Raw genomic sequence first — 24,071 nt, forward strand, 5'->3', positions numbered from 1 at the left:
CCCAATAATGAACCCAGCTGGCACAGTACCCAGCAATGCATCTATCTGGCACAGTACCCAATAATGAACCCAGCTGGCACAGTACCCAACGATGCACCCGGCTGAAACAGTACCCAACAATGCATCTAGCTGGTACAGTACCCAACAATACATCCGCTGCGCCTATATCGTAGCTAAGCAAGTAGGCCATACTAGTAGTACATGTGAAAATAAGAAATTTGGTAAGATATCTTAATAGATAACTATGTTTTTTTTCTTTCAGGACTTATATTTCACTCTGTAAACTCTGTATTCAGTGAAGACAGATTTTCCCATTACTGTGATAAGGAGATGACAGTTGGTGCTTGTAAAGTTCTGTGGAGAAGGAAGAAGGGAGGAGACATAGGCAGACAGATTTTCTACTGCAAGTAACGACAGTTATATTTTAACTGTAGTTTCAGGAGAACTTGCAGCACAATGTCTGTATCTGCTTCTAGCTCCTCCATAGAACTTTATGAGCACTGTCATCTCAGTAATGGGAAAATCTGGATTCTGTTATTAGGAGATCATGTTGATTATTACTTTGTAATAGTAGTAGATTTTGGGTTAATATTTCCCTTTCTATAGTTTCTCTACACTAATTGTGTGGACTTCTCTATGGCCACTTGATAATTCAGAATATTAGAAAATTGTGGCGCCCTGCTGCGCATTGGTGCCACAGATCCTAGAGGGGTGCATGGACGGATTCCTCCACAAGAGGCCCTCATAGCATACACACACCTCCACCTTCCACATCAGACCACCAGAGGGAGCCCGGATAGGGATATAAATAGGGAAGGTGGAGCTAGGCGGTTCAGTCTGTCTAAGTCTAGAGAACAGTTTCCTCAGGGGACAGAGGTAGTTCCAGTCCCTCTAGAGAGAGTTCAGACTCATAAAGCTCAGACTAGTGAGCCTAAGGCGTGCCGACGTCATAAGAGCGGTGAAGGATAGCAAGGCCTACTGCCAGTGTGAAGCCTAGTGAGGGCCCTGAGCGGCCGAAGGCAAGTGGAGTAAGAGAGCTACATAGGGGGCAGAGGAGCTTAACCAGCTCACCCTAAGACCATATACCGGGCACCAGGTCCGTGTCTGCAAGGATCTCTAGGACCAGCAGAAACAACCAGAACCCCTGGCGAACTACATGTCCCAGGAACACCAGAAGCTGACCGTTATCCCAGGGTCAGGAATCACAGAGGCCCAAGAGACCAGGGAGTGTGATCTCCAACAGAAGGCCCTACCACCAGGTCAGCAGAAGCCAGACAGAGACCAAATTAGGCCTAGCTCCAGGCAGGTCATAAACTTATCAGGAAAAGGCAAGAAACAGGAGGCCCCACACCCGTTCACTGGGGAGAGTCCTGAAATGCACCCTTCACCCTACAGTGCCCTGGATCGTGCCTGAAACACCACCAGTAAAGGTACTGAAGTGAACTGTTGTGAGTGTGCCTATTCTTCTCCTGACCCGGCTGGGTCCCCTCTGTCCTGCATCCCTTTTCCTACGCTGCCCTGAGGCCCCGCTCCACCTGTGGGGAGCCGCACCAACTAAGCTGCCTGATCACCGGCCTCAGAGGACTGTAGCAGCGCTGGTGATCCTCAGACACCACGGGTGGCGTCACGAACATTCCCCTTTCCCATACACCTTTCCCCCATTATCCCTTGCTTTTAAGAGTGACCCCAGGGTACGGGCCCGGGAGCCGGCCACCGCGGCATCCCCCAACACTAACAGCAAGGCCCGGGCGCCGAGCAGTCATCCCCATCCCCTGGGCGCGTCAAAATCAGAATTTCATAGGTCCAGTTCGTACAAGATTGGTCTCTTAAAAAGTGTTTGTATCAATTTCAGACCATCTAATAATCCAGAATATTAGATAATCCAGCTGATACCCATTTTAAGGGGACCTGTCACTTGCCATAAATATGTATTTTTTTACCTGGGGTAAATGCTGTCATTCTCCTGAATCCAGTGATGTTTTTCTTTTGTTCCTGCACCTCTCCATTCCTGAGATATGACCCTTCTTCTTTGCATATGGATCTTGTAATCCAAGGGGCGTCCTCATGAAAACATCCACGGAGAAGAGCTCAAGACCACGCCCACTAAAAAGACTAGATTTATAGACCGGGAAAAGGGGGTCATATCTCAGGAACGAAGAGGCACAGGGAGAAAAGAAAAACATCGCCGGATTCAGGAGAACAGCGGCATTTACACCAGATAAAAATATACATATTACAGGCAAGTGACAGATCCCCTTTAAATAAGCAGGAGCATGATTGCTTGGATAACATGGATCATTTGATAATCCAATATAGGCATAATAAAATCTGAGTTCTTTCTACTGCCTGTGAAATAGTGATTGACTAAGTATCCTTAGGTAAATATACAGTATATAGCCAGAGTATATTTACTGTTTTGGGTAAGGTTCCTCGAGGATTGCTTAGCCCCATGTGAATTATATACTGTTCAATGAAAATTTCTATAAAACGCACCACTGTACAAATGAATGGACTGTGTTTTCTTTCCCTTTAAACAGGAAATTTAAGAAAATTGTGTTCCATATTTTGTGGCTTTAAATAAAATGAAACTTCAGGGCTCCAGGAAACATTTCCGTTCTTTCTACAAGATTTTTAAAATATGGAAAGATAAATATAAAATTTATAACAGGAGGCATCTACGCCAGTAATAAATTAAATTTCCTTCTTTTCTTGTTAACTCCCATCTATGGATTTCCAGATATTTTAAAATATCGGCTCGTCATAGAGACGTATACAAAATTCACTTGTTTGTCAGATTATCAATCTTTCTGGTTTATTGTAAACCAGATTAAAATAATATCACTATATTAAATGGGTTGTCTTAAATTCCTATCTTCAGGAGCTGCATCCCGGCTTCCTGCTTGCCGGTGGAGCTGTGAACTCCTGGAGTTTGACGTATTGGGGTATCGGGTTGGCAGCATGGCTGAGCCGCCAGTTTTGCCTGTGCAGTATGGGGGAAGTGCAGCATTTACAAGCTCGCGCTGCTCACCTACAGAAACGACCACTCTAAGGTGGCCGGTAACTTTGGCAGCAAGCTGTACGCTACAGAACTAAAAATCCCTCTATTCTTGAGAGCAGACTTTTTAATAAGAGGTAAATTCATGGCTGAAAGTGTTGGCACCCTTGAAATTGTTCCAGAAAATTTAGTATTTCTCCCAGACCATTATTACAATTCCACATGTTTTGTTATACACATGTTTATTTCCTTTGTGTGTATTGGAACAACACAAAAAAAAACACAGAAAAAAAGGCAAATTCGACAAAATTTCTCACAAAACCCCAAAAATGGTCCGAACAAAATTGTTGGCACCCTCAACTTAATATTTGGTTGCACACGCTTTGGAATAAATAACTACAATCAGTCGCTTCTTATAACCATCAGCTTTTTACACCTCTCAACTGGACTTTTGGACCAATTTTCTTTTGCAAACTGCTCCAGGTCTCTCATGGGAAAGCGTCTTCTCTCAACAGCAATTTTTAGATCTCTCCACAGGTGATCAATGGGATTTAGATCCGGACTCATTGCTGCCCCTTCAGAACTCTCCAGCGCTTTGTTTTCATCCATTTCTGGGGGCTTCTTGATGTATGTTTGCGGTCATTGTCCTGCTAGATGACCCATGACCTAGGACACAAACCCAGCTTTATGACACTGGGCACTAAATTGCTAACCTTGAGATTGTTGATATTGTTCAACAATATTGGCTTTCAAGTCCTCGGACAGTTCTTGTTTCCTCTTTCTGTCCTCAATGCTTACTGTGACACACACTGACACAATGCAAAGATTGAGTAAACTTCTCCCCTTTTTATCTGGTTCCAGGTGTGATTTCATATTGCCCACACTTGTTACTTGTCACAGGTGAGTTTGAACGAGCATCACATGCTTGAAACAAAGTTGTTCACCCACAATTTTAGAATGGCATCAACAATTTTGTCCAGCCCATTATTGGGGTTTTGTATGACATTATGTCCAATTTGCCTGTTTTTTCTTGTGTTGTTCCAATACACACAAAGGAAATAAACATGTATATAACAAAACATGTGTAATTGTAATAAATTTTTGGGAGAAATTCTTCATTTTCTTGAACAATTTCAAGGGTGCCAACACTTTGGGCCATGACTGTGTAAGATGAGATGACCAGATAATGTTTATGAGGGTCTTACAATTCTCTGCCGACACATGTTGTCTAGATAGAGATGAATTGTGCATTTGGAATGTCAATGCCCAATCATTTTGTTCCTAGGGAAGATAGGCTGCCACCAGAAGCTAAAGCCCCACTCTATACAGAACATATGCAGGCTTGGTCAAGTATTCATGTGTATAGATGGAGGAGGGTTAGGAGAGATTGCTGCCGGTGTGTTGCCTACAGTTGTCTCAGGAGTATGGCCACCTTTGCTCCTTTAAGTATGATTATTCTGCATGTTCAGCACATGTCTTCAACTTCTGATTTTGTTCTAAACTTGGCATTCTTAAGTAGATATTACAAAATTAATCTGGAAAGTAGGAGAAGGTGGCCTTTCAGAGCGGTGCACATCAATCCAGAGGATCCAACAGTAATCTGTGGCCACTGAATGGGGGTCCTATGAACGGCCTCCTACCTCCCTGGATACGTGGCTCCTCTTTTAATTAGATGGCCTGACGCAAGATCGTCGTTGCGGCACGATGTTGTGCCAGGCCAGCTAATCAAAAGAAGAGCTGCGGATTCCGGGGGGTAGTAGGTGGTTCTTAGGGCTCCTCTCCAGCGACTTCATATTACTGATGTGGCCAAATAACCAGGTCCTGGAAATCGATCTGAATCAACTCTAGTGGGCTTCTTTGGATTTTCGCTAGATAGAGAGTGCCAATGGTGTTCTGTCCCACCTATTATAACATTTATTGGACGTGTTTTGAACATTTTCTTGACTTTCAGTACCACATATATAACTATTGGTCTAAAGTGTCCGTTTGGGAAGGGGAATGAAATAATCCGAACTGAAAAGCTGCATGAACATAAAGGGATCTTTAAGCTTTGCGTTAATGGGATATTTACATAGAGAGCGAGGGAGGAATTAGAGGGAATCTCATCGATGAAGATATCTATTAGGATCGGTGTCATAGAACACAAAAACTCTACAATTTCAGCACGCGGACTGAATTTCAACAAATGCACATCAAAGCCCACCCAGTTATATAGCATTTGGTCCCAACCAAAGACCTGGACTCCTCTACCGTGCTTCATCTCCCACTTCTCTGTTCTTCTTGCCATGACCACCTATGAGGTCCATAAGTTATTCAGAATCTGAAACTTTTTCAGAACTTCTGTTCTTTCGGCAGTCTCTAGATTTTTGCTCACCCTAGGAAGTAGCAAGCAGCCCTTCTCTTTCATCGCACATGAGGTAACCTCAAGCTTGACACATCGTCCAGAATTGGTGCAATCACATCCGTTGTAAATCAGTTAACGTAGAAGGTTTCAATTAGACCTCATTTGGCACCTGAATTCCGAAGTTAAATTCAGAGTGAGTCAGATAGTGGATGTTAAGAGGGTAAATTGCTAAATAGCCTAGGAGTTTTGGGTGACTTGTCCTTGGACATATAGTGCTAAATATATTCTCAGGGCAATTATTGAAAGAAAAGATAAGGCTGAATTTCGTAACATAAGTGTAACGTACGGTTGCCTATGGAAATTCTACCCCATGTATCCAAAGACCATGACCAATGAGGCTATGTATTTTAGGGTCCATGCAACCAAAAAGATTGGACTATTAAACCTACTGATCATTGTGGTTGAGGGTCCCATCACATACTCCACTTCATGTATGATCTTCCTTCATCTACAGAATAACTGGTTGGCCAACCAATATTCAAAGATTTGAGAAGCATTTTAAATTATTACATGACGGACATCAATCATTTTTGATTGACATGATCAGCAATGAACCAACAGTTTACCATCACTCATTCCAAATATATTTTAATCTATGGTGACATTTTAGCAAAACATTTAGAAATGTTGAATGTCATTATTGGTATGATCTATCAGTTGACCCTACAAGTAGTGAAACAGCAAAAACAGTATGTGGGTCCACACATATTCACTTGTCTTCATGGTTTCTCAATGTTCTCAAAAAAAATCCCACTGGTAAACCATCTGCTCTGTTGCATTGAAATTCTCCAATACTAGGAGTAGGGGCAATGGACCCATTCCTTGCCATAACCTTCATGTGTGATTTGTAACTCCCCACGTTGCTCAACAGTCTTTCAAACCCTGAGGGCTTGTTCTACAGGTCCTACCCTGTAGCAGAAAATTGTAACAGTAATGAAGGACATGAGGTATAGAAGAAGTGTCAAGAATAGTTTTTTGTGCATTCATACTCACATAGACGTCAAGAGCTTCGGAGGTGGGTCCGGGGGCACTGAAAGATTCTCCTTCTAGTTCCTCACGTCCAGGTTGGGTGTAGGTAAACACAGTGCTTCCAGCTTCGTATTTTCCAGGTGGATCTACTGCCCAGTTGCCATTAATAATGGATTTCCCGGATCGATTTCTTAAAGCTAAGACATATTTAGAAGATGTGGGTCTTTCATTCATAGGATCAAGAAGACCCTTGAGTTTATATTTGGAAATCTATCGATATTCAAAAACTTCATCTAACCATAGATAGCATGCCGGAATGCTATGAAATGGGCATTTCCTTTGTGTAGTTAACAATGGCCAGTACTAAGCTTTTACATCCTTCCCCGCCCTAATCCCTTCCATTCCACAATATCTATTTCGCAGCCTTTCACCTCTTAAAATCAACCTTTTAATTACTTATATGTACTGTATATATATCTTTTATGTAATCTACCAAGTTCTCTACAAATTTCAATTTCTACCCTAGTCCCAATATAGAGCCAAGTTTCCACTCTACTAAATTCTTAATTTATCTTCCATGTGCCTTGGTCTCTTATGATCTGTTTCATACTGACCATGGTCAGCCATCAACTATTCCTCCAGAAAACCATAAACACGATTCACAATGTTAGTATCCTTAACTAATAAGTGACAGAACCTCCTTTGTTCCACCACTGTTACGTGTCTTTCCTACCTAGGTAGTTAGGGCTCCAAGTAAGTTCTCGGACACTGATCTGTGTGGCTCCTTTTGGAATCTCCAGAATTTTATGGTAGCCAATAGGAATATTAGTGTCTTTGAAAGTCCCCGTAATGAACTTGCATGTAGAGTCATCTCCACCACACACTCCACACGTGTCCAAGGTGCTGTTCGATCCTAATATGCCATCACAACCCGGGCTCTGCAATTAAGAAAAATAATAGTGTTATTTCCAAAGCCACCAGGACAAAAGTCACCATGTAATTCCTAATTTCTCCTGTGGAGGCAATGCAGGGAAATTAAACAATTGTAGTCAGGTTCCTCTACAGATTACAGATGATCACTGGAGCTAACATCAGAAAAACACCCTGTGAATGGTTTATTTTCAAGAGTCCCAAAAATGAAAGGTGCACAGTGGAAACATTTTTTCTAGTTAATGATGTTCTTCATTCTGAATCCTGAGTACGATCGTGAGTGATCAGGCCAGAGGGTCTTATATTCTGCTAACATTAACGGTAGACTGTATAAATGGAGCTTGATTCTATGTTACAACCCCCCATTAAAGAACTTGCTTCTTTTATTAAAGGACCAATTTTGGTAACGGGTATATATTTGGAAATGACTAAAAATATATTCCTGGAGCTCTGTGGTAGGTGAGGACACAGATGTAACACATGGTTCACAGTCAGGAAGTAGAGATAAGTCTATGGGTTACACTGACCTAAATCCTGAAATGTTCTGTATATTAGATCTGGGATCAGGCATCCACATGTTCATAGAAGTCATTCCAGAAAAAAAATTCCCTTCTGGAGTGATAAAAATAATATATGTTAGAGTATCTCTAAAGATGAGTACTCCTTAGGTGATGGTTTCCTTGGGTTGACTGAGCTTGATCAAAAATGCATACATTAAGAAAATATGTCCGCTGTTCTCCCGAATCCGGCGATATTTTTCTTTTGTTCCTGCGCCTCTCCGTTCCTGAGATATGGCCCACTCTTACCTGTATATACTGTAAATCTAGCCTTTATAGCCAACTAGGAGTGGACCTCATAAAGAAAAGTTGAGCACTAAACCCACTTGGCTAAAAAGGCTAAATTCAGACACAGGGACGAAGGGGCCATATCTCAGGAATGGTTACCACACACGTATGTCATGGAACATTAACATGTGGACAATGGTTCATGTAAGAGTCCATCGTTGGACCACACACACCCTTCATTATCACATGCTGGACTCCATCTCATATTTTCATTAAATTTGTCTTGTTTTTTTATTTTGAGGTTTGGAGCATTTCATGGTAGTGGATCAGTGCTTTGGATGTATGCTGAGAACTAATTTTCCATGCCAGACCAACTCTCTGGAATGACTATAGAAAGGCACCTCATTAGAAAGGATGCAGACACTCTGACTCTTGGCATGAACTAGAGATTACACTATGTATCATAGAAGAAGTGAAGGGTGAGAGCCAGGAGATCTGCTGACCACCAATGGGTCCTTTCTGCACACATAAAACTTAAACACCAGACAGTCCAAAAGTAATATTAAGAAAGAAATGCAATGTGACATATACAGAGTCTTCACAAGTGGTACACTGCACACCCCTGGGCCCTGGAGCGTGGTGGTTCTCAGCAGGTCCCTCAGCCCTATATGAGAAGACCATTTAATGAGAAGTGAGATAGTTGGTGGTCCCAGTAACAGAGTTTTCACTGGGATCAATGAGCTTTATGTTACACCTTTACGGACCCTTAAACTCCAGGATCGGTTCCATCTACCATCTCTTGCATGTGCTTGGCATTGATGTTTGCGTTTCGTAGCTGTGATAAAATGATCGAGGAGGAAATTCTTTGCACATTTTTCAGAACTTCTCTGAGGTCAATCGGGAGTCTACTGGGATATAAAACTGTTTTTAATGATCATAAATTAATTTCTGGGTTATATTATGAAGTATGTTTTTAATTAGGGGCAGCACATGCTAGATTATGTCCGCAATAAGCTGGTTTTAATAAAAGCTGAAGGACGCAGAGACATGGGCTCTCTACTGTCTAGTAAGTTTCCAAGAGATCTGGACGTGGTATGGGGTTAACAGACACTCAGTGTTTGGCCTCTGTGAAACATCCCATTGTCTCTCCACACAGTCATGTACTTTTGCTGGAACTGGACCAGTGGTTCTGGCTCTACATCACAAGGACCTGAAGCTTTATACTCTCGCATGTGGTCTTGATAGCTGCCGGAGACCATCTCTGAATGTTTGGAGTACGACTCTGTCTCCCATGGATCTGTCTGCGACCATGTTACCTACAACCTTTTCCCTGCATGAACTTTTTGCATAAGAATTGATCACGCTTCAGTTCCTAACGAGTCTGCTGTCCAAGGGCCAATGTTGCTTTTATAATCAGCTGGAGGCAGTAAACTAATCTGTTATCTTCTGCCATTCCTTTCGATCCAATAAGTAGTCATACATCTCGGTTGGATACTACATGGCATCATGTGTGTCTTTATACAGTCAGCGCAGTAGGCTAATCTAGAGGTCAAGGCTGAGGACAACCTTGAGCCTTTAAGGTGAGGATGAGAAGTTTTCATAGATTGAAAGATTATAGGACTATGTATGACATTCTAATCCAACCCAAAAAGAGAATTTCATATAATCCTGCACACCTTCCTCTGGATTACCATGTTAGGCTATAGGTTGAACTCGGTGGACTTATGTCTACTTTCAACTTAAAAACTATAAACCTTATGACTGGAAAACAGCCTATACATTCTATGTAAAGTCTAACTAGTGTTGGAAAATTTAGGTAGGTGGTACATGTCAAGTCAACATCCACATGAAACCTGCCATATAGCTCTTTTGTGACTAGCCTTCACGCATTATTTATTATTTATTATTATAGCGCCATTTATTCCATGGCGCTTTACATGTGAAAAAGGGGTATACATAGCAGAAACACTTACAATAATCTTGAACAAAATGAGTCAGCGACTGGTACAGGAGGAGAGAGGACCCTGCCCGCGAGGGCTCACAATCTACAAGGGATGGGCGAGGATACAGTAGGTGAGGGTAGAGCTGGTCGTGCAGCGGTATGGTGGAGCGGTGGTTACTGCAGGTTGTAGGCTTGTCAGAAGAGGTGGGTCTTCAGGTTCCTTTTGAAGGTTTCCACGGTAGGTGAGAGTCTGATATGTTGGAGGAGAGAGTTCCAGAGTAGGGGGGATGCACGGGAGAAATCTTGTACGCAATTGTTGGAAGAGGAGATAAGAGGGGAGTAGAGAAGCAGATCTTGTGAAGATCGGAGGTTGCGTGTAGGTAGGTACTGGGAGACTAGATCATAGGTGTATGGGGGAGACAGCTTGTGGATGGCTTTGTATGCCAGGGTTAGTGTCTTGAACTTGAGTTTCTGGGCAATGGGGAGCCAGTGAAGGGATTGACAGAGGGGAAAGGCTGGGGAGTAGCGGGGGGACAGTCAGGCAGCAGAGTTTAGGATAGATTGGAGGGGTGCAACAGTGTTAAAAGGGAGGCCACAGAGCAGGAGGTTGCAGTAGTCAAGGAGGGAGATGATGAGGGCATGCACTAGTGCTTTTGCAGAGTCTTTGCTGAGGAATGTGCGGATCCTGGAGATATTTTTGAGTTGGAGTCGGCAGGAAGTGGAAGGGGTTGGATATGTGGTTTGAAGGCAAGGACAGAGTTCAGGGTTACCCCAAGGCAGCGAGCTTGTGGGACTGGGGAGAGTGGGCAGCCATTAACTTTGATGGATAGGTCAGATGGGGGGGTTGAGTGAGGTGGGTGAAAGATGATGAATTCAGTTTTATCCATGTTAAGTTTTAGAAATCTAGCAGAGAGGAAGGATGAAATAGCGGACAGGCATTGTGGGATTTAGGTTAGTAAGGAGTTAATATCGGGTCCAGAGAGGCAGATCTGTGTGTCATCAGCATAGAGGTGATACTGAAAGCCATGAGAATCTATGAGCTGTCCCAGGCCGAAGGCATAAATGGAGAAGAGCAGGGGCCCTAGAACTGAGCCTTGGGGGACACCGACAGATAGGAGGCAAGATGAGGTGGTGGTGTGTGAGTGGGAGACATTGAATGTCCTGTCTGTTAGGTATGAAGAGATCCAAGATAGGGCCAAGTCCGTGATGCCAAGAGATGAGAGAGTCTGTACTAAGAGAAAATGGTCCACTGTGTCGAAGGCAGATGACAAGTCTAGGAGTAGGAGAACGGAGTAGTGTCGCTTGGATTTGGGGGTTAGTAGGTCGTTGGTGACTTTAGTCAGGGCAGTTTCAGTGGAGTGATGCTGTCGGAGGCCAGATTGTAAGTGGTCGAAGAGGGAGCATGAGGAGAGGTGGGAGGACAGTTCAAGGAGGACATGTTGTTCCAGTAGTTTTGAGGCATAGGGGAGAAGTTATATGGGGCGATAGCTAGTCAGAGGGGATGGGTCAAGGGAGGGCTTTTTGAGGATAGGTGTGATTCAGGCATGTTTGAAGCGTGAGGGGAAGACAACGTTAGTGACAGATTGAAGAGGTGGGTTAAGGTTGGGATGAAGACTGTGGTAACGCTAGGGATGAGGTGGGACGGGATTGGGTCAAGTTTGCAGGTGGTGAGGTGTGATTTGGAGAGTAAAGAGGAAACTAGATTTTCTGTAATGGTGGAGAAGTTGGTTTTAGAGGAGGAAGGTTGAGTAGATATAAGGAGGGGCTGTGGGGACTTTAGGCAAAAGCCTTGTCTGATGGTGTCAATCTTCTGCTTGAAGAATGAGGCAAACTCTTCGGCTGAGATGAGAGGAGAGGAGAGGGAGGAGGCGCTGGGGGAAAGAGGAGAGAATTCTTATTGAATCCTTATTCAATAAGCTTTAGGTAGCCATGTCCTTGTCTCCAATTCACCGGTAGTCGATGGACGAGAGCGATTCAAGTCGTCTACTACCATCCCCGGATCCTCTTTTGATTAGCAGGCCTTCTGCAACATCATTTTTGTGCCATGATGCACACAAGAAATTGAGCCAGACCGGCTGATAAAAAGACTGAGGATCATGAAAAATACGTTTTGCAGGGTTTCCAGGGTCCTGCAAATGTATTCACTCATGTCTAGTAGGTATTAATCACATGATAATGGGAAGACACCTAAAGTAGAGATGAGTAAAACAAAAAAAAATTCTATATCCCGGTCCATGGCAGCAGGACCAGATCAGTACGAACTTCGTCAGGTGACACTCAAATACCGGCATCTTGCAATTACTAGGCTTCTAGAGCAGGGTAGTGAGAATCTTTTTGCTCATCTTTAAGCACAAGATTTGCCGTTTTGGAGGAGCTCTGACCTAGTTGTCTAGCCATCACAATTTGGACCTTGTGAAAGTCGCTCCGATCCTTACGCTTGCCTATGTTTTCCTGCTTCCAACACATTAAATCTAGTACTGCTAAATTGCTTCCAAATCTATTCCACTTTTTGACCGATGCTAATGTAATGGAATAACCACTGTCCATAGTTTTAGTGTTATGGGTTATTGGTGTATACAGGTATATACGTCATTATATATGGAAGCACTGATGTAGCGTAGCCGAGTTGTTAATCCAGTATTTGGTACAACTCATCTGTGATTTCCATTTGGCTCTTTAGACTTCACCTTCACAGCTCTGTTGTAGAATCACACTTTACTTTCTAGAAGATGGGTAATTTCTCCTTTTATCTGATAATTGAGTTAATTATTTGTCTCGTTGTTTTGACACGCAATCACGATTACATAGTAGTGTACATCCCTTACCGCCTCCCTGTCCAACAGGCTGTATGCAAGCGTTTCAGCCCTAAGGGGACACTTTATATAATCTCTGAAATGTATGCAAAGTGTGTGCAAGTCAAGCCCGCAGCCCTCATTACTCTCCAGAGAGGCAGCTACATTCGTGTTGTGGTTACAGCTGTGTGGTTACGAGGCATAGCCTTCCAACATGAGAAGTATAGGAATCAGTGTAGTCATTTAACACCCCCCCACCCCCTTCCTCTCTCCTTGCCCCCATTTTCCTTTAGAGGGCTGTAAACTGAACCTTGCAATCAACGTAAAAATACAAAAAAGTAGTACTAATTACGCCAATTTCTCAATTTGAAGGTCCCTCATAGCAAGTCCGGGCTGGGTAATGTAATGAATTTCTCTGGTAGGCCCCCTGAAATGCCACAAGGAAAGAACACACAAAGAAACTTGTTCAGGAGAAGATTGCAGGGTGTTGGGGACATTATGCCAAGACGACGCCTAGACGCAATGTGTTAACAATATGTTCTGACAATGTAAACACTCCAGCAGAAAAATCATGTAGCCCGGGGACAGATGGCTGAGAGAGGAACCTTAGATTCGTTGGCATGTGGGTAAAAATATGTTTTTTTTTCTAACAACTAATGCCCATAAGTCATCTGCATGTGTAACTTCGTGTACCAGACCCAAGCAAAGAGCAAATTCAATTAACCAAAAATGTTGCAAATTAGCCCCCTCCTAGATGGAAAAAGCCTACAGCCACCTATTGTAGGTAGTGGCCCTATATGGTACCATTAATGAGCCTACATGACTTGGGATGTTAGCCATCTACAAACATCTGTTTAGGGATACTTGCCCTTCATCAGTGCAGAGCAGGGTTTCCCTGGATGAATCAGACTCCCTTGATCAAGATGGTGCTGATGACAGTCCTCTTTCCATCAAGGTAAAAGGTGCTAATACTTTAAAGTCCCCCCCAAACACATCAGATAGCTGTCGGCCAAAACATTGTGCGTCAGTCAGCTATCTCTCCTCACTCTCCTATACACAGCAGCGCTACAGTGTTCTTTTTGAAAGAGCCACTGCCAGACATCTTTGGCAGAGGCTTATCTTTATCTTACAGCCAGCTAGACCCTGTTTTTCACTGATGAGGAGCAAATAACCCCAAACAGAAGTATGTAAATGGGTTTCTGGCTTGGTAAATATGTCTAGTTATGTTGTAAAGCCCATTAAAGGGAACCTGTTACTAGATTCATGTGGCCCAAACCACATTTTGATGACGCACCACCCGCTCCGGTTCCTTGACATATCTCTCTGTAGGTATACACATGGGAGCGACCTGTCAATCAATTGTAGCGGGGTGGGGAACAGTAAAATAGATGGAAAGAAAGTTTTCTGGCCCTTACATAAGGGGCTAAAAACTATCCACATGCACAACCCACAGTAATTTCATATAGAGGGAAGATCTCATATCGACAGTCAGTTGTAAATGATATCTGGAGATGGTAAGCATGTTGGTATCATGAGTTCTTATTATGCTATGTGAGAAGTCCTTTCCAAATCTCAGTATGGTGTCACTAAAGAAGGTGCAAAAAGTCAATAGTAATTACTGCCCCCAAAATTAGCAGTGTGAACCTGACAAGTGGCTCCAGGAATGGTCCTGCTGGGTGGTCTACAAGACCTCCACAGCTTACAGTGAAATATTACTTCTCACCAGCCCAGAATTTGTACAGTCAGACCCTGCTCTCTGCCCTCACTCGGTATATATCTCCCGCAGGTGACCTCTATGAAATAACAAGTGCAATTTATCTTTCTGAGGGTAGCAGGATTAATGAGGCAGCAGCTTCCGCTTCGAGAACAACAGTTGCTGTAGGAGAGGGGTAGATATTTCTCACTTCACGGTGTGGTGAGAATGGGAAATACAAGGGATGAGCTGAACATTTCTTCACTGACTAACACACGGAAGGCATAGTTCCCTTTTTGCTGATTATTCACATAAATTACTATACGCCCTACACCTAACCAGACTTCCTGAACACAATCTCTCCAACACATTTTTAAAGAGGATCTCTTACCACTTTTTACATGCTATACTATATATGATAAGTTGGCTGAAGATTTGAATAAAACATATATACAGTACAGACCAAAAGTTTGGACACACCTTCTCATTTAAAGATTTTTCTGTATTTTCATGACTTTGAAAATTGTACATTCACACTGAAGGCATCAAAACTATGAATTAACACATGTGGAATTATATACTTAACAAAAAAGTGTGAAACAACTGAAAATATGTCTTATATTCTAGGTTCTTCAAAGTAGCCACCTTTTGCTTTAATGACTGCTTTGCACACTCTTGGCATTCTCTTGATGAGCTCCAAGAGGTAGTCACCGGAAATGGTTTTCACTTCACAGGTGTGCCCTGTCAGGTTTAATAAGTGGGATTTCTTGCCTTATAAATGGGGTTGGGACCATCAGTTGTGTTGTGCAGAAGTCAGGTGGATACACAGCTGATAGTCCTACTGAATAGACTGTTAGAATTTGTATTATGGCAAGAAAAAAGCAGCTAAGTAAAGAAAAACGAGTGGCCATCATTACTTTAAGAAATGAAGGTCAGTCAGTCCGAAAAATTGGGCAAAGTTTGAAAGTGTCCCCAAGCGCAGTTGAAAAAACCATCAAGCGCTACAAAGAAACTGGCTCACATGAGGACCGCCCCAGGAAAAGAAGACCAAGAGTCACCTCTGCTTCTGAGGATAAGTTTATCTGAGTCACCAGCCTCAGAAATCGCAGGTTAACAGCAGCTCAGATTAGAGACCAGGTCAATGCCACACAGAGTTCTAGCAGCAGACACATCTCTACAACAACTGTTAAGAGGAGACTTTGTGCAGCAGGCCTTCATGGTAAAATAGCTGCTGGGAAACCCCTGCTAAGGACAGGCAACAAGCAGAAGAGACTTGTTTGGGCTAAAGAACACAAGGGATGAACATTAGACCAGTGGAAATCTGTGCTTTGGTCTGATGAGTCCAAATTTGAGATCTTTGGTTCCAACCACCGTGTCTTTGTGCGACGCAGAAAAGATGAACGGATGGAATCTACATGCCTGGTTCCCACCGTGAAGCATGGAGGAGGAGGTGTGATGGTGTGGGGGTGCTTTGCTGGTGACACTGTTGGGGATTTATTCAAAATTGAAGGCATACTGAACCAGCATGGCTACCACAGCATCTTGCAGCGGCATGCTATTCCATCTGGTTTGCGTTTAGTTGGACCTTCATTTATTTTTCAACAGGACAATGACCCCAAACACACCTCCAGGCTGTGTAAGGGCTATTTGACCAAGAGGGAGAGTGATGGGGTGCTACGCCAGATGACCTGGCCTCCACAGTCACCAGACCTGAACCCAATCGAGATGGTTTGGGGTGAGCTGGGCCGCAGAGTGAAGGCAAAGGGGCCAACAAGTGCTAAACATCTCTGGGAACTCCTTCAAGATTGTTGGAAGACCATTTCCGGTGACTACCTCTTGAAGCTCATCAAGAGAATGCCAAGAGTGCGCAAAGCAGTCATCAAAGCAAAAGGTGGCTACTTTGAAGAATCTAGAATATAAGACATATTTTCAGTTGTTTCACGCTTTTTTGTTAAGTATATAATTCCACATGTGTTAATTCATAGTTTTGATGCCTTCAGTGTGAATGTACAAATTTCATAGTCATGAAAATACAGAAAAATCTTTAAATGAGAATGTGTGTCCAAACTTTTGGTCTGTACTGTATATATACATACATATATATATATATATATATATATATATATATATATATATAAATATATATTAATCTTCATGGTGGAGAAATTAGGTTCTTAAGTTTATATGCTAATTTCTCCTTCGGCCAAAGGGGCGCTAGTAGAGATTCTTCTCTGGGGGCTGTTACTTTTTCCCCCTGTAGGTCGTTGCCCAATCATAAGCAGGTGGCATCATACAGGGTGAAAAAATGCAAATAACCTCAGAGAAGCTTAGAATCGTATTTTTCACTGATTTGGTAAGACTGATATGACTAACCAGGTATCATTGAGATCTCACTGCCGGTGATAAGTGTACAGGGGAAGAAGGACAGCTGCATTGTGTGTCATTACATACAATTCTCTGCATCTATCCCAGAAATTAGAGAATAATGCCCCAGTGCCTAGGATAGAAGCAGTGTATTGTAGGTGACATGCTGCAGCTTTCTTCTCACAGCACTGTCATGTCATTCATAATGTAATCACATGAAATCACCGAGAGATGAAAGCTGCAGCATGTCACATAAACAACAAACAACTTTGTATCTATCCCAGAAACAGGGGCATTATTCTCTGATTCCTGGAATAGATGCAGAGAGTCGCATGTAATGACACACAGCACAGCTATCCTCCTCCTGTACGTGTACTCTCTCTAAGCATTGGCAGTAAGATCTCCATGTGACTTGGTTAGACACACAAGTCTTACCATATCACAGTTAGAAGAAAGCCAAATCTGACCTTATCTGGGGCATTTTCTTTCTTTCTCCCCTGTATGTCCCTGCATGCTTATAATAGGGCAACATCATACAGGGGAAAAAGTAAACTCCCCAAAAGAAGAATCTCCATTAAGGCCCCCTTAGTTGAAGGAGAAATTATCATCAAAACTTTTCAAGCTAGCCTCTCTGCAAGGAGACAAGAAATAAAAAAAAACAACAAAATAAAACGTTTTTTTCAGATCTTCAGACACTTTATCATTATGTGGCCAGTTTAGCATCTAAAAAGGGTGAATGGTCCTCCTAGATGGTATGGTTGTTGAGCTTCCAAATGACAGGAGCACCATGTCCCACAGCTCCCAACCTAGATGTCACAAGATGAGGTGATGACTCCTCTTGGAGCTCTCCCCTGCAATAGTATAGGTCAGAGAAGTTACATCAAGTGTGGATATTATTCTATATCCTCTGGAGAAGTTATTATTTTCCTGAAACAGTTTTGAAGAATTTTTAGAAGAGTTTTTTTCTTGAAGCATTTTTTGCAGCCAATTGAATTGACATTGCCCATCTTGGAGAAGTTTCCATCAGGATCCACTTCAAAGAAGTGACCTGCACTTTCTTTTTTTGCACCATAAATTTTCAAAATCTCTTCAGGACTGGATTTTGTATAGACTTGAATAAGAAGTTTTATAAAGCAGATTTCTAGTAGGAATTTGGAGCAGATCTGAACATCGCCTTAGTGTCATTCATTTACATTGGGATCCTTAGTAAGGTAACAGGATAACAGTTGATCACCTGTGGTTCAGGCAGTAGAAGTCCCAATAAACCACTACTTAAGGTGACCTGCTTAATTAAAATGGGAAGTCAAAACCCTTCAAAAATGTATTTGTCTTCAGTTGCTTTACTGAAACCTGAAGAGCCAATTTGGGAAGGGGACAAGGGGGCATCTTCTACGTCTGGAGGAAAGAAGGTTTAATCACAATCACAGACGCGGATTCTTTACTGTAAGAGCAGTGAGACTATGGAGCTCTCTGCCGCATGATGTTGTAATGAGTGATTCACTGTTAAAATTTAAGAAGGGCCCGGATGCCTTTCTTGAAAAGTATAATATTACAGGTTATATATACGAGATTCCTTGATAGGGCGTTGATCCAGGGAACTAGTCTGATTGTCGTATGGAGTCAGGAAGGAATTTTTTTCCCCAATGTGGAGCTTAGTGTTTGCCACATGGGTTTTTTGCCTTCCTCTGGATCAACATGTTAGGCTATGGGTTGAACTAGATGGACTTAGTCTTCCTTCAACCTTAAAAACTATGTTACTATGTTACTGCCAGACACCTCTGGTGTTGGATTCTAACCTGTGAGAACAAAGGATCGAGCATGTTGAAAATTATCATGTCTGATCCTTCCTCTGATATCGTCTAGTAGGAAAGAGTCAGGAGGCAGCTAACTCTCATAACATTGTCATCTGGCTCTGCCAATACTTTCCTTTAATGTGTTTTGGGAAGCTTAATACTAGTGAGGCCGACAGGTGTCTAAGGTCTATGGGGACCGTGAAGACCCGGGGTCTTCCGTGGGCGTAGCGCTACTCAGACAACACGGGGTGATGGTAAAACAGCGTGGCAATACTTTATTGAACCACGAAGCGGACAATAAATACATAGAACAGTCCCAGCAAATACCCAAGATGGTACAACATTACACAGTCTCACCCTTCCTTCTCCGCCTGCCTGGGATAGAACAGCTGCGACTTTGGAGACTTCCAGGGCCGACTACCTCAACCAGTGGCCCCCCGCTTCTGGTGGGCTCCCACAGAGACAAGGTAGCGGCAAGCTTAGGAAGCTAGCAGTCCATCGAGGTACAAAGCCAGGAGACTCGAGGGTCCCATCCTGGCCTCTCCGAGAGTTTCCATGTGGCCAGGTGACCGGCGGGTCACAATTTGGCTTCTCTGAATGTCTCCATGGGTTCCAGGTGATCGGTGGGTCCCTCCTGGCAACCCCATACAACATATCCATGGGGCCAGGTGACTTCCTTGTCCCTCCCTGATCTCCCCAAAATGTATCCATGTCTCCCTGATGGTCAGTGGAGCAGATCCGTATCTTTCCAGTCGATACCCTTAGGCTAGAATCATGTAAAATCCAAATCTGTGTCTATTTGGATGCCATGTTATCCATCTACTTTCCTGAAGGATGTCTCTAATTCTCCTTGTAAAGTCTTTCTGATGCTCCTTGATTCTGCTTCCCAAGTCTGACTGCTGCAAAAACACATATACCATCTGCTTCTCTGGGCTCAGCCCCTTGAATGGCAGAACTGATCTCACCCCCCCCCCCCAAAGCTAAGTGTGCATTAGTGGAGGTATCTTTCTCAGGTCGACCTCATCACCTGGTTCTACACGTGAGACTCCCTGAGGTGAAGGCTCCGCCGGATCTTCTTTCAACACTTACACAATGAGCCTAGACAATTTTTGAACAATGGTTAGAGGCTCCTGAGATACTGGTGAGATTAGAGGAAAGTTGGACACTTTACAAGTTAAATTAGTGTACATAAACTGACAAGCAAGCAGAACATTAATAAAACACAGCCAGCAAATCTCTAATAAAACACAATAACGTAGTTCTCTTGAAATAACAAATCTAATTGTCTGGCTAATTAAGATTTTAAGTTGTATCGTCACAGGGATCTTTACAGTTTATAGTAAGGCTGTGTGCCCACGATGCTTTTTTTAAGCGTTTCCGCAGCGGCAAAAACGCTGCAGAAACGCTTAAAAAACGCATGGTAGAAGGCCTGCCATGTTCCCCAATGATAATCCGCATGTGCTGTGCACATGCTGGGGACATTTCCGCTGCGGATTATCATTGCGGAAAAAAACGCAGCACAACCAATTATTTTGCGGAAGCGCTGCGTTTTCGCCGCCATTGATTTGCATTAGAACGCGCCAGTTCCGCAAGACTGCATCTGTACTTGCGTAAATGGCGCGTCCTAATGAGCGGATGGTACCCGGGTGTAGAGGAGAGGAGAGTCTCATCCACACCCAGGTACCATTAAAAAAGCTGTAAAAAAAAGAATAAAATAAAAAATAAATATATATTTACCTTCCGGCGGCCCTCGCTGCGCTCCTCCTTGCTTCCTGGCACTTCGCGATGGAATGAAGGACCTGCGCTGACGTCAGAGTCATGTGACGGGTCAAGCGACGCTGACGTCGGCAGGTCCTTCAGTTACCGCTGCCGGCAAGGGAGAACGGAGTGAAGCAAGACAGCACGGGCCATCGGAGGGTAAGTATAGATTTTTTTTTTTTTTTTTTGACACTCTATCGGGTCACACTATATAAATCCATGCCGTTTGCATGGATTTATATAGTGTGACCAAGTTGTCAAGCACTTTCCAAGTGATGCTAAAATCGCCTGGAAAGCGCTTGTCAACCCGCATGCGGAAATGCAAGTGAAGAACGCTTCACATCCGCATGTCCCTAGCAGGAAAACGCATGTACAATCCGCATGTACAATCCGCATGTACAATCCGCATGTACAATCCGCATGCATTTTTTCTGCCAGGGAGATGCAGAAAAGCTCAGAAAAAAATCCTGAGCATTTCTGCATCGTGGGCACATGGCCTTAAGATGGAAATATTAGGAAATTTGCTTGAAATTAGAAGTGACAATGTAAAGTTTCAGGAGTATGTAAACCATGTAACCTTCAGTGAGTACTTGAGTCAATACTTGTTAACTGATTAGAAAACCCTAAGGAGTCATAAAGTGTTATCCCTGCAGGACTAATAATGTCAAGATGAGGAGGGAAGTAACAAGCCACTTCCTTTGACCTGCAACTTAACTATCAGAAGGAGCGAAATCTCTACCATTAAAACCAACACTGCAATCTGCGTGCCACATGTAAGGTTTAATGGAACCCGGCTGTGCCGTAGGTACACTGAGGTGTAAATCTTGTATGTGAGCATGCACTTGGATTTATTACCAGGAGGGTATATGATAGCACCTGTAAACATGGAAGCACTTCCGCTGAAGCCATCAGATCTGACTTATATCTTAGGGTGCATCCATACGGCTTTTCCAGTAGGCCAGTTTGAAAAAAAGCCAAAAGAGAACTTTTAGCCACCATTGAGTAAACATTTGCGAAAAGTTGGGGGTGTAACTGAGGTGTAGCTCCACATTCATGTCCACAAGTTGGTGCCCAAAAGACCCTTAACAAGTCCAGAACTATAAATGATGCCAACTTTCAGTATGTGACTGCATGTGCATGCTCAACAATACTACAGTCTGCCCCCCACTACTACCCAGGGAACACCCCAACCAACTAGGACCCTCACAAATCTAGATTAAGTTTACACAAACCTCCCCCTTCCTCCTTTTTGTTCCTTGACAGTGCCAAATTTACTAGGACAGTGTCTAAAAATTTTGGTGTAAAGTGGCTTTTTGGACTATACCGCTTTCCACCTATTCTGTGACCCTTCCAATTTCCGTTAATGGAAGAAACATTAGAAAAAAGTGCTGCTGTATAGACGGTTTTGGCAGTGCCCAAGGGATTAACCAACCTTTTTAGGAGTCTTCTAGACATTCTGGCAGATTTGGCAAGCATGGCAATAGTCAGAAAGTCCTGGCATAAATTCTGTAATAGGAGTTAATGTACAAGCGCAGATTCCCCCTACTGCAGAAATGGGAGTAAAAGGAGATAAAATCGTAGTTCAACACACAAAAGACTGTAACTAGTAAGTAGTGACAGATTCTCTTTATAGAGAATCTGCCACTTGCCATAAATATGGTGTAAATGCCGCGGTTCTCCTGAATCCGGCGAGGTTTTTGTTTTCTTCCTGTGCCCTCTCCATTCCTGAGATATGGCCTCTTCTTTCTTTAATGTTAATCTAGTCTTGTTAGCCAAGAGGGCGTAGTCATAAACTCTCTATTGTGGGTGTGTTCTTGAGGACCACACCCAGCTGGCTAACAAAATTAGATTTATATACAGGGAAGAGAGGGCCATAACTCAGGAACGGAGAGGAGCAGGGAGAAAAGAAAAACATCGCCGGATTCAGGTGAACAGCGGCATTTACACCAGGTAAAAATAAACGTATCTTTGTAAAGTGAAAGGTTCTCATTAAGATTTCAAAACCCACACCTGTGTACTAGACCAAACTGAGCCTTAAAGCCCAACTCCGAGTTGTCTTAGTTTTTTTCTTTCTAAAGCTTTAGGCCGGATAATTCTGTATCCACTAGTTCTTCAGGGAGGAATGCTGGATTTAGTCATCTCCTCCGCCCCCTGATTTACAGCAGGTAGAGTAATCATGACACATCCACGTATCTCATCTGAAAATAATCCAGCCATTGCCTTTTATTCTGCAGGATTCAGCTTGCACACTTCAGATATTAATAATAAAAAAATACTTTCCATTACATCCCATTTATTACTGCTGTCATATCAACTTTTCAGGAGAACACGTAGTACTCTTTGGAATAGCCAAAATATTCTAGATTGTTAAAAAGGAACCTGTCATTAACCCACTTCTAGTTTTAAAGTAAATACTGTGCATAATTATTGGGGTCCAACTTTCCAGATAGCACCGATCAGCACAAGAATCAATACGCTAGTGGACACAGCACCACTCTCCCTTATGTGGCCATGGCTGGTGTTGCACCAACATGGATAGTAGCATGTCCAGTACTGCAGTGGATAAGCTGCTGTTAATAGTCATAGTGGCCTACATTGGTTGGATGGTTTCCAGTGATCCAAAGGGCACAACTAGCCGTTAGCTACCTGATCGCTGTGGGTCTGACTGCTGGGACTCCCACCGAACCTTCCAGAGATCCAAGGGCTCTGAAGAACCTCGTGTGAATGGAGAGGTGGTCGACCATGCACACTGCAGCTCCATTCATTCCAATGGGAGTATCAAAGGCCAGCCAAGTTTAATGTTCGCCCACATGATCGACCACCACACCATTCAAACGGTGCTCGTAAAAGCGCTGATTCTTGGGATCATTGGGGGTCCAAGTGATCCGAACAATGGATAGGGAATAGCTTCCAAATTTGAGAATACCTCTTTAAAACTCTATTTGATTGTAAAACACTACAAAAAGACCTAGATAATCTGGTAAGTGGAATAAAACTGGAGATAAAAGAACAGGAGAAGGACTTGTGTATTATAACAAACAGGAACACTCAATGTCAAGCAGCAGCTGCAATTGCAAATACAATTTCATGGTATATAAAAAGAGATAAAAACTTGAGATCCCAAGGTAATATTAGTCTCCTATAAATGGAATATTACTTGATACATATCAAATTAGCTACGAAATCCCTCAAAATTTTGGATGCGTGAGAATTCTATTCGAATCCAGGTAAATGGCAACCAGTCGGCCACCATATTGCTAGATTCTTTTAAGGGCTGGGAAGAGGTTAAAAAGCAAGAGGACTCTATACTCACCTGCCCTTGGCTTCCCACCCGGTTTTGTCTAGGAGGTAGGAACGTCTTACAACGCTGAATAGGCCTTACGCGGTCATGTGGTGCACGACGCATATGCATCAGACCTCATGTAACTACAGGAGCCATAATCAGTGCCAAAAAACATTGTCCAGACCATAGGGAGCTAAAGGAGGACTGGTCGGGGGGCTATGCAGTAGGAAACGAGAGTATAATGGTCTATTGTCTCTAACCCTTTCTTGTCACTTTAATTTCAAACCAAATTTACTCGAATCTAGCCAAATCTGCCAAACGATTCGAGTGAATCCGCCCCAAAAATAATTTCGGGAGTTTGTC

The 24,071-nt window shown here is 43.1% G+C and overlaps 1 protein-coding gene across 3 annotated transcripts in view; it reads right to left on the bottom strand.

The window, feature by feature from the left end:
• ADAMTSL4 (ADAMTS like 4) overlaps positions 1–24,071 on the bottom strand; it is a 201,108-nt gene that overhangs the window by 70,895 nt on the left and 106,142 nt on the right. For all 3 annotated transcript variants that reach the window (XM_073639550.1, XM_073639549.1, XM_073639551.1), the window contains exons 7-8: positions 7,102–7,306; positions 6,393–6,565 (exon numbers count right to left, since the gene is read on the bottom strand). In XM_073639550.1, coding sequence (XP_073495651.1) covers positions 6,393–6,565; positions 7,102–7,306 — 378 coding nt within the window. The remainder of the gene's footprint in view (positions 1–6,392; positions 6,566–7,101; positions 7,307–24,071) is intronic.

This window comes from Phyllobates terribilis, unplaced genomic scaffold, assembly GCF_046119375.1.
Source record: "Phyllobates terribilis strain yellow unplaced genomic scaffold, ASM4611937v1 Scaffold_7__3_contigs__length_470593459, whole genome shotgun sequence".
NCBI classification, from domain to species: Eukaryota; Metazoa; Chordata; class Amphibia; order Anura; family Dendrobatidae; genus Phyllobates; species Phyllobates terribilis.